The sequence below is a fragment of the Centroberyx affinis genome, unplaced genomic scaffold (genome assembly GCF_046629955.1).
Source record: "Centroberyx affinis isolate AG114_WGS23_722 - 3 ecotype Tasmania unplaced genomic scaffold, CSIRO-AGI_Caff_v1 ptg004577l_1, whole genome shotgun sequence".
Lineage (NCBI taxonomy): Eukaryota > Metazoa > Chordata > Actinopteri > Beryciformes > Berycidae > Centroberyx > Centroberyx affinis.
Window position 1 is genome coordinate 70,137 of NW_027282200.1, and position 11,914 is coordinate 82,050.

Consider the following 11,914-nt stretch of genomic DNA (forward strand, 5'->3'; position numbering starts at 1 on the left):
CCACAAGCCGGAAGTTTTGTTTGTTTGCCTATGTTCTTCACATTTTACCAGATTGGTTGCCATGGTCACAGCTATGCTTCTGCCTGACTCAGAACTGCAAGAAGAGAGCGCATGCGCGAAGGTCAACGCCCGCTTTCCCAGACCAGAAGCTGGGTCGGCTTTTGTCTACAGAGTGGCTCCTCTTCCACAACAGACGATCTCCGCCTTAACACGCTGCTGCGCCAAGGCAGGAAAACAACACCGCGGCTTCTTCCGGGTCCCCCAGTCAGCTGCTGCCTCTCCGCTGTTTGCAAACAGTCCGCTGGGTGGATGGTCCCTGCTGCGCCCCGCTCACCGCCGCCGCCATGGGGGAAAACGACGAGAGCGAGATCATTGAACACCACGTCGACGAGGAGATGGAGAAGAAGAGGACGAGGAGCCATGCCTCCTCGTCGTTCCTGGAGAGCGTCACCCCGTCGGAGCGGGAGGGCCACAGCAGCACGCAGTCCTCACACCGGCTGCTGGCCTACAGCGACGCGCTCATCTCCATCATAGCTACGGTCATGGTGAGGCAGCGACCACATCACAGGCATACCGTTTCATCTGAGTAGCAGCAGGTTCAGTCAGAGGTTAACTGCGGGTTAATGGGGCAGCGGGGCGGGCTGGTGGTTTGCAGAGACCGTCCTTTACACCAGAGGATCCGGGTTCAAGTATCCGCCCCGCCGAAGTGTCCTTGAGCAAGACACTGAACCCCCTACCAGCTCCAGCTCCTCTGACCCGATTCCCTGTAGTCAGTAACCAGCTGGCAGTCCCAGTGAAGCTGCAGCACAAAACCTGTTGAGAATCAAAGTTGTCATGGTGACACGCAGGTTTCCTGCAGGTCTAGGAAGTCTGCAGGAGTATGGGAAATTAATTTGGCAGTTTCCAGGTCTTTAAAAGGAATTGAGCAAAAAGTCAGATAGGTATTGATACAGTTATTACTAGTCACAAGTCATAGAGCCAATATCTTTTCACATGTGATATCTGATGTTGTTAAAAATGATTTTTCAGCCACAGAGTTTTGTGTCTCAGTTGGCACTAGTGATTTTGCCCAGTCACTGCTGCAAAACCGCATTTTGATCACCGAATGCGATCTCCAAATTCCAGATATTTATGGTCTGGAAAAAATATGTGATCTTATAATTGAACATTTCTAGGAAGCCTCAACATATCATAGACCAAACAACAGTGATATTTCTTATTTTGCATGATACTGTAGGCCCATGCATCAAATTGTGTCCATCTGATGCATGGGATGAGATGCCCTGATCTGTAAGTCTGATGTTTCTGCTCATATAATTTCTAATTTCATTTATTTACAGATATTACCTGTTGCACATACGAAGGTTGAAGATAATGAGGTAACAATTGTTATAGATGTGTAATATAGCTTGTCCCATAATTCCCTTACTAAAAGAAACTACAGTCATCCTATAATACATTTTAGCAGGATACTACACAAAACTCACAGCAAAACTATAAACTATAAGTAATATCCTGGAGGAATATTATAGAGATACCACAGGAGATAAAATTGATTTAGTATGATAAGCTCACTATAAACTCACTACTGAGTAGAACAGACACAATAAACCCTTACAGTAATACTGTAGAAATATAGTGACTTTTATTTAGGACTGTAGATATGGGGAAATGTGATAAATCAAATGTTTATCTGCCTTTAGGAGTTAAAGGAAAGTGTTCAACTTCTGCTGACAACAAAGATTGCTGTGTATCTGATGACGTTCCTGATAGTGACGGTTGCATGGGCTGCTCATATCAGGTGAGTTACTGACATATTGTTATTATGATGAGAGCAGTTTTAGAAGTTTATTATTTCTCACTTACTCATTCTTCATGTTGGATTTCACAGGTTATTTCAAGTGATTGTACGGATTGACGATTGCCTTGCTCTCCTGAACCTGGTGAGTATCAGTGAGGTCACTGCATTCAGCTGGTCTTAATACCTCTTCTCTTTATTATCTTCTGTACTTATTTTTCCCTGGTACTATTCTGCCAGTTGCTGCTGTGGAACCTGAATTTCCCCAAGGGGATTAATAAAGTGATATCTTATCTTATTTGATATTACAGAATCACGTCTCTTAACTGCATTTAGGAAAAAATCCTATCTTATCTTAAGATAAGAATTTAGCTATTACACTATTACAGTGTACCAAATTAAGAATATCCTAATTTAGGAATCCTGTTTTAGAGTAGCACTGAACCAGTCCTATATAGAAGCCCTAAACTCAGATTTAGAATTTACAAAAATAGTGAGGATTTCCTAATTTAAATTAAGCCAGGAGGTCTGAGATAAGATAGGACACAACCATGAGTTTAGAATTTGCTTCTGTAATAGCAAAATAAGATTTTTCATATCTTGAAACTTCAGATAAGATAGAACAAGAATTTGGGATTTTTTTCTGTAATGAGGCCCCCGGTTTCTACATGTGTGTTCACCCCACAAGGGTTAAATACATCAGAGCCTGTGTACTGGCAACTCATTTACTAGACAAATGGATCATGGTTACAGCATGGGTATTATGTATATGTGTGTGTACTTAACAGTAGTTGTCTAGCCTGTGTCATTATCTCTTTCTGTCTTTGTACAGGAGACTACTAAGAGAGAAAAACATAATACTAATAGTACTTCGTCTTGCTTGTGACTGAAGTTCGTTCTCTCTGGTGAAAGTTCTTCCTTTTTGCCTAATCTGACGTTCTGCTTTCCATTCTATTCTAGGCCTGCATGATGCTGATAACCTTTCTGCCGTACACAGTGAGTATGAGTCACTTCAGAGTCCTGCTCAGAGGCAACTGCATCAATCACACTGTGTGCACAAGACAATAAGTGTTTGGTTGACTGTGATGATGTCATTCACCCCTCTTCCTGTGCAGTTCTCCCTGATGGCCACCTTCCCCGAGAACGTCCTGGGGATTTTACTCTTCTGCGCTTGTGTGATGGTGATCGGCCTCATTCAGGTAAGGAGAGCTCAGTAACTGATATAAACACATTAATCAAATATCACTATAAAACTCTGCATTCCCTATTGCCATATACAGTGGTCGTCATAAAAAAAAAGTCCTGGAACAATCCTCCACTAGTTCTGCATCAGCCACTGCAGCCTTTTCTTTCTTTCTCAAATGTTATAGAGCTGAATAGGTGTTTTTGTACCAAAGCCAAAACAAAAAAAATCTTTCAATTTGCTCCTGTTGAAGAAACCTCAGGGACGAGAGAGCTGGCAGTTTGACAGTTTATTCAAGCTGCAGCTCGGGAGCGAAGAAGCTCAAAGTCTGAAAGGAATACACAGAATTTTATAGTGTTGAATAGTTTAGGTTTACGATACAGATCATTTTGATTATTGCCATTGGTTAAACTTTACTTCTGCATTATACCATCCAATAATAGTTGTACACTTTAAGAAAAATGTGAACACTCCAAGGATTTTTGCTTTTAGAAGGAAATAATGATTCTTGTGCTCGTAAATATATCAACTATATCAAAAGGTATCTTAAGCTAATTCTTAAGCATAATTTTTTAATTGTAACAAATGGTAACAAACATATGATAGGGGGTGGCTGTCGTATGCTAGGCACCCATAGTCTCCAAATTGATTAATATACTGTATAGATATAAGGTCAAAGGTACAAAATGAATACATTCTCAGAAGAAGAGTTAAGTAGTTATCACATCTGTAGTTTAGCATTACTTCCCCATTTCTCCAGCACTTCTGCCTCCACACTCCTTAACAGATCATCCTCTGTCCCTTCTGATGGGTGAAAAAGACACAAAATGTGACTTTTTTGAAGTCCTCGGTGGCAGAGAAACTGCCGCAGTGCAGCAAGCAAGCAGTAAAATGTGGGACTTTAACAATGGACACATCTATATATAGCTAGTACTGACTAGTTGGCTCTTTGGAGTCATCACTGACATCCATTTTCAAATTCGGTGGACTTGGATTTCAACTGAAGAGTTTAAATCCAAAGTGAGATGACAATGATGATGATTGCTGAAGTAAAGCATGTATGAGTTACTATTAAAGTTATGTCATTTTAAGACTTTGGATTATAAAATATGTGTTTTTGAAGTTTTGACTGATGAATTTCAACAGGCAAATCTTTTCCAAAATGGATCTATAGTATTTTGTAATTAAACATTTAGTTGTTTAACCCTCTTCCCCTCCCAATTCCACTGAGGTATTATTCTGTGTAATCATATTGCGTCTGTAAAATCCATAATATACAGTATCTCTTCTTTCTCTCTCTCCAGTCAGTGATTGTGGTGTACGCCTTCAGCCGTCCCTTCCTCCTGAACGAGCAGATCCAGATCTCGGAGAACCAGACCTTCTACAAACACCACATCCTCAAAGTCATCATGAGGGTCCCCATCATGTGCTTCTTCGCCAGCATCTTCTCCTTCATATTCTTCCAGCTGGTAGGTCTCTCTTCTTCTACTGTTTAAAAGGTGCTATGTGTAGCATTTTGATCCGATTAGATCATTACCTCATTAATTATAATTACGGTAAACAAAGCAGACCATCTCTAAGAACATTTGCAACCTCTACCGGCCTCTAGACTGCAATTTACACTGAGAGCCAACGGGTCAGATTTCATGGGAAATGTGGCTTGCTGTATCACACAAAACAGGAAGAGGGTGCTGTGCTTCCAGTGCAAATGGAACAAGTAGAAACATGCTCTTTGCGACTGAAAGCAGCAGGGTTTATGGGAAATGTCGTCTTTATTTTGAGAAATACTAGCATGACCAGTACCAGTGGCATGAAATAACGGCTAGCAGTTGTGGTTTTGTTTGTTGTTGTTTGACCATGGTCGCATTTGTTTATGGCAGCTATACCAAAGTAATTAATTTGGTTGATGAATTTAATTTGACCATGATATATTGAATGTAGCACCTAGAAATTTGGAATCCTGAAAAATATTTAGAGTTAGCTGTTTTAAAGGCATTTTGGTGTGTTAATGTGTGTATGCATCACTTAAGCATTAACATTTTTAACCGTTGACTGAGCATGCTCTTTTTCAGCCAGTTTCACATTCATACAGTTCCACACATTCACACCTGAGCGCTCCACTGGGGCAGCTGGGGGTTAAGTGTGTTGCGTCTTGACATTAGTTGTCAGATTTGTCAGGCTTGTCTGGTCCAGCAACTCTTCCAGTCGCTTCTCTGACCTCCAGGCTACTGCTGCCACACATTTAAATATCCCGGTGTCTAAATGTGATTTGTGCAGTAACATTTTCATTTTGTCTTTCAGTCCTATGTGCTGTTAGCCATCGTCATCTTCCTGCCCTACATCTCCCAGTCTTTGAAGTGGTGTCGCAGCAAAGCAATTGGTAAGCACTGGGATTTCTTTCTAGAGCCACGTTGTGTAATGTTTGACAAGTAGAAAAAACATCATGTGCTTACCTCTGCCCAGAGATTTAAAAAAAAAAAAACACAGACTTTGGATGAGGATGTGCAGCATTTTGGATTGGAAGTCTTCACCCTGTACCACCATTTTAGAAACATAAAGCAAATCTGTGTTTACTTCAGGTCAGGTGGAGGAGACCCCAGACTCCATGTTGTTCTATACGTACCATCCCAACGAACCCCTCACCAAGGAACGAGTGGAGGCTTTCAGTGACGGAGTTTATGCCATTGTAGCCACGCTGCTCATCCTGGACATATGGTTTGTTGCTCTTTCTCATTTCTTCTTAGGTGGTTAGATGTAGGGATGAAGGGATGGGATGGATTAACTTTAATCTGTAGCGCATAGAAAAGCAAATTCTGTCAAATAGACTTGATCACACTTAATGCATCCAATGTCATTAGATCAGATGAAGATTCATTCTGTTAAAGATGCATAGTGCTGTGATGGAAGTATTGGATTTATTGTACTTGTGCACCGATTATGCATGCATACAGGAAACCAAAATGTATACTTAGTTTTTTGGCTAGCTCTCTGTGATGTTTTGGTGATGCCTTGAAACAGTCAGTTGTAATAATACAATCAGTAACCACTAGGGCTGCAACTAACGATTATTTTCATTGTCGATTAATCTGTTGATTATTTTCTCGATTAATCGATTAGTTGTTTGGTCTATAAAATGTCAGAAAATGGTGAAATGGTGAATGTGGATCAGTGTTTCTCAAAGCCCAAGATGACGTCCTCAAATGTCTTGTTTTGTCCACAACCCAAAGATATTCAGTTTACTGTCATAGAGGAGTAAAGAAACCAGAAAATATTCACATTTAAGAAGCTGGAATCAGAGAATTTTGACTTATTTTTCTTAAAAAATTACTCAAACCGATTAATCGATTATCAAAATAGTTGACGATTAATTTAATAGTTGACAACTAAGCGATTAATCGATTAATCGTTGCAGCTCTAGTAACCACACCTGATCAGTTTAATTTAAATACGTTTGAGCAGGATCTTTGTAGAAGATTGTGCACATAGTTTACAGTGACATAAGTCCATGATGGATTAAGTGTGATCCTGGTGTAAGACAGAGTGCAGTGAGGTGATGGAAGTGCTGAAGAACTTCTAACCCAGTGGTTCTCAACGTGGGGTCCGGGGACCACCAGGGGTCCTTGAGGGAGTTCCAGGGGGTCCCCAGCAAATTGATGAACTTCAGCATTTCAGTTACAAGAAGTTAGAGAATGTAGAAGAATGACTATTTTGATCATAGTTTCTCTGTTATCTCTCTACCTACAATACAGATAGTCATGGAATTCTGGACAAAATCATATCTAACAGTAAAAATATTCTCAGATTTGGGTCCGAGAGACAAAATCTCATCAAAAAGGGGTCTGTGGCCCTAATGTGGACTAAACTAAGGGTCCTTGATATGAAAAAGGTTGAGAGTCACTGTTCTAACCCAACTAACCTTTCCCCCCTCCGCGGCTCCTTCAGCGAGGACAACGTCCCAGACCCGGCTGTGGTGCAGAAGCAGTACGGCGGCAGCCTGACCGCGGCTCTGCAGGACTACGGCCCGGAGTACCTCGCCTACTTCGGCTCCTTCGCCACCGTCGGTCTCCTCTGGTTCGTCCACCACTCGCTGTTCCTCCACGTCACCAAGACGACACGCTTCATGGGCCTGCTCAACACCTTCTCTCTGGCCTTTGTCGGCGGCTTGCCGTTGGCCTACCAGCTAACGCACGAGTTCCCGCGCAACTCCCGCAACGAATTGGAGGCCATTCAGATTAGCTGCGTCATCATTTTCTTTGCGGGCATTTTCCAGCTAGCTATTTGGGTGGTTGCGCTTTTCAATGAGCGGGAAACCCTGCACCCATATGTGAGATACGGCGGACGCGAGCACGTGTTCATGCTAGCTAAGCTAGCGTTGTACCCTTGCGTAGCTCTAGGGACGTTCTTCCTAACATGTATTCTGAGTAAGTTTAGCGCCTCTATTTTTCACCTGATGGAGATTACGGTGCCTTTTGCCTTTCTGGTATTAAGGCTGTTGGTGCGTGTTGGGATGGCGCTGCTGCGGCTCATTTTTTGTCCCGATAGGCCCGACCCACGGACTGTTCTAGAAGAGGAGGACGAGGAGACGAGGCTGCCGTTCAATGCACTAGTCACCTAGCTATGGAGAAGGGAAGTGGCCACAGCAAAGTAAGATGATTGGCACAACAGTAAGGCATTGCAAACATGCATGGCCTCCTAAAGAGTTAATGGTCGGATTCCATTTGAATTAGATTCTTGTCAGGAGCCCATAGAGTTTGAATTGAGAGCCAGTTGGAAAATAATGATCAGTGGATTGTTCTCTTTTCAGTGCTTAAGCTTAGTGAAAATCCTGAGTAGGAATCAATTGAAATGGGATTGGATATGAACTTGACTGTGTTGAAGGTTAGAGAGAGGATGGTAAGGAAATACACAGTGGACCAGAATGGTGAAGGACACAATAGTCAATCTATTGATATTGACAGCCAAAGCCTATCCATTGATTTTATTTTCTACATTTTGTAATATACTAATGCTAGTTTTAATTAGCCAATAATCAACAATCACTACGAATGCAATTAGATTTACATAATCTCCAAGAAGTTTTCCACTCTCAGTCCACTCTCTTTGTTGCTCACGTGTCACAAAGTAATAATAGGTTAAAAATCACAAAGGCTCATTTCTGTTTACAGAGATGTTTTCAAATCCCACAGCTAATTATTTAGCTAATTATTCCAGTAGAGCGCATTTAATTACATTTCATATTTACCAATTCAACCTGAAAAGAACAGGTGCAACACGACAGATAGAACAGGTTTAATAGAAGTGACAGCTCAACTTCGATGCCAAGTGCAAAGTGAAGATTCACAGTCCGTCCAATCACCATGGTTTTCGTTCAGTCTGCATTTTGTTTTTATCTTTATTTACCCATGGGAAATTTGCGAGGCACGTTCAGACACATTCAGTTACAGACATTCGTACTTGTGAGCTGCCGCCTGCTGTCGGCTGGGTCTGTTGTGGTTCAAGTACCTTACTCAAGGGAATCTCGATATTAGTTGTTTTCTTATTCATTTCTCCACCCAGACTTTGCCACACAGGGATCACTCTGGTGATCTCCTGATGGTATAATGATATTTATTCCCCAATCTAGATGTGAGAAATGACTTGCTAACTGACTTAACTGGGTTTAAATTTCGGGAGTGCTGGGCGCTTCAAACAAGCATTGTACGGGTATGGCCATAAAACCTTCAATTGCACTTTTTTTTATTAAAATAATAAGTCAATGTTTATGATTCAGATATTTTTGTGTGTAACACCCGGTGGAATGTAATCTTAACCCTTTTAGTATATTGCACTGCTGTATTATTTCAGACAGATGGGAAGGCTGTGCACTAACAATGCCTCCTTCAACATAGCAGGCCTTTTTATGCCACTGTTGGCTAACGATAGGTTTATCAGATGTATATTTTGATGTGAAGAAAGGCCCAGTTGTGTCGGGCTGTTGTTGTTTTTAGTTCTGTCGATATTGATTTCAGGTTTTCTTGAAAATTCAATTTTTAAAGAGTCACGTCAACCCAATATTACGGAAGACCTCAGACTAATTCCATCCATTCTCTCAACAAGGATCGATCATTATATATCTTATTATGGAGAGGTATAAAAAAAAAAAAAAAGGTGTAGTACATTTTTCCAGAAGGGGTCGCTGTTGTTTCTGTTACTGAGTCCATAGATATTGAAGCCACTTTCATCACTGCTTTGATGTTTGCCATGTACAGTTGTGTGTGTTTAATGTTGACACGGGGAATCAAATCCGAGATGCACTTTAATGGAGATCTGTCAGGTGCTGTTTGGAGAGAGGTTTGCAATACTGACAAGGGACAAACTGCCATGTTGGAAGAGTGACAACAAAATCCAACTAACATCATCACCTCATCCTCCCTGACGAAACCAGGTGACTCTGCATGTTAAATGGCATGGGTGTGGTGAAAGCAGTGGGCGTGTCAACAGGAGTAGGCTTGTCAAAAGCTCGTCTGTGATTGGCTGGACGGTTTTCATTGCCTGGGTCAAGGTTGGTTTGACCCAGGCATTTTTTGCATTTAAAAAGAAGAACTTTTTGAACAAAATTTAATAATGCATTCTAGAATGTGCACTACACTTTGTCAGAGATTTTTGCCTATTGTAAGGAACTGTCAGGAATTGTATTTAGTTGATATACACTGTATTGTCAAAACTGTGAAACATGTTCTAACTAGTCAAATGCAAAGTAACATGGAGCAACAACCAAAAATACATCACATCAACAATCTTAAGAGTTTGAAGAAACAATCGATTGCTCTTTTGAGTAGCAACACATCTGGCCAATAGCTGTCAGCTTTCACCCTACCCACAATGCCTTTGGCACACCCCTAACGCCAGCGCCATCTGTACTTGTCCTCGTCTCCTTGGACACTCCCAACACCACATAGAAGTTAGGCTTTTTTTTTTCTTTCTCTGGGAGGAAGTAAATACTACAATGTTTTGTTTGTTGTCATTCTTCCAACATGGTGGCGTTTCCATCCAGACCCCAGCAGCCCCTCTGCAGACCCCCGGACAGCTCTCTGTTCTCAATGCTTCAATATTGTCTGTTTGTACAGCTAGAAGACTGCAAACTGCATCAGCTCTTTAACACTGTGCAAAATCATTGTTTTTTAAATATCCAATCACAAATTGTCAAGCCTTGTTTTGTGAATAAATCTGAAGTTGCTCCTTCGATGTGAAGCACACATGAAGTACTTTTTTTGTTAATATTGTGTGAAATGCATGTAGAACACAGACATCAACCTTACTGCCTTCTTTTTCAACATGTAACCCGACACTCATCATTATCAAAGTACATAAACTGATATAGCAAATATAACAAGACATTTTAAAGAAAAAAATAAAGAATTTATTCACCTCCATACAGTATACAGCTTCACAATATCCCTAGCAATTAAGATATCAATAATATATGCGGTTTATACATCACTTTGTATTGCCCATATATTAACAGTAGTATTCCTCAATACAGTTTCTGCAATTCAATCTTATCCACTCCAAAAGCTATAGATTTTTCAATAGAAAAAATTTCTGCATAAAGCAAATCAAACAAAATATACGCAAACCGATAATTAAATTAAAAATACATGCAACCCAACATTTGCAGTGCACAATTACTTGACAATCGGGTTAACAGAGCTACCTTTTTCTGTCTATCTGTTACTATGTTTGTGTACCGAAAGTGTATAACTTCATAATTTAGATCACAATATAAATTAGTTCACACAATAAGTTAGATCTAATTTAAACTACGACCGTAAAACAGTTTGATAGTCTCTACAACGTATCCCTCTGCTGCTTCTGCTGTCTGTGTCTCCTATTTTTGGTCAGATCGCGTTAGTCTGAACATCCTACAGATCCCAGCATGCTTTGCCTCATCCTGTAGAGTAACAATTTTGTACAGTGAGCTGTAAAACCCAGAAGGTGGGGTACAGAAAAGTCTGTAAAGCAGTAGTGTGTTTTGCCAGAGGGAGGGCTTAGTTATACAGTTATACAGTACATTACAGCTGGTCCCAAAATCCACCCAACACCCCATTCATTTCTAACGGGAAAAACACCAAAATGTACTTCCATGAGGAAACGTGAATATAACAAACTGGACAAATAAATTACAACATCCTCTTGGCTGGTAAAATCACGTCCAACACTTAAAGGAAGCAGAGCAGAATAAAGTGACACACATTGCACGGGCCACAATGCAATAGCAGTTAGTACTCCTGTCTGCGGCTCAGTTCCAAACAAGCATCTCTCCTTTCCCCGTTTGGATTCTTCAGAGCAAGGAGAGGACGCAGGAAGGAGAAAAGGAAGGAGACGTCTGTTTGGAAGCGGGCCGTGGAGCTCGTGCAGAACAGGAGGAAATCAGTGTTAAATCAGACAGCGCTTTGGTAAACATTTCTGGAAGAACGCGCGAACACAGCTTTGTAACACGCTACAGAGCATAGTCCAATTCATCACACTGTTGCACGTGTGATTCATCAGAAGTGCCACATATTCCACAGATTTCCTATAGAATTCAATTAAGTCACGCCCAACGTAGAAATCCGACCCATTTCCTTAAAGAATCAAATCGCAACTTGCATAATCTAAAAATATTGCTGATAAAATCACTGTCCAGAATATCAGATCATATATATATATATGTATTTATATATATATAGGATCTACATACACATAAATCTATAATTTATCTCACGCTGCAATAACAACATGTTATGTTGCAAACTACCTTCAAAAACATAATCTTTAAGAGAGATTTAATGCATAAGAAGACTAATATAGAATTTTTTTTTTTTTTAACAGTTTGACAAACGTTCAAGAGGTTCGGAGTGGTCTGGTGGTCCACCCCCCCCCCCCACTACAGTGCAACTAAAATCATTGGTTAA

General features: G+C 40.8%; 1 protein-coding gene across 1 annotated transcript; it reads left to right on the forward strand.

Moving 5' to 3' along the window:
• Nucleotides 1-372: 372 nt before the first annotated feature.
• tmem175 (transmembrane protein 175) lies at nt 373-10,216 on the forward strand. The gene is made up of 10 exons (XM_071544444.1): nt 373-545; nt 1,341-1,379; nt 1,704-1,801; nt 1,892-1,943; nt 2,759-2,794; nt 2,914-2,997; nt 4,286-4,450; nt 5,283-5,361; nt 5,561-5,696; nt 6,924-10,216. Exons 1-10 carry the CDS (start codon nt 396-398, stop codon nt 7,594-7,596), a joined length of 1,512 nt encoding a protein of 503 aa, XP_071400545.1. The 5' UTR covers nt 373-395; the 3' UTR covers nt 7,597-10,216.
• Nucleotides 10,217-11,914: the final 1,698 nt, after the last annotated feature.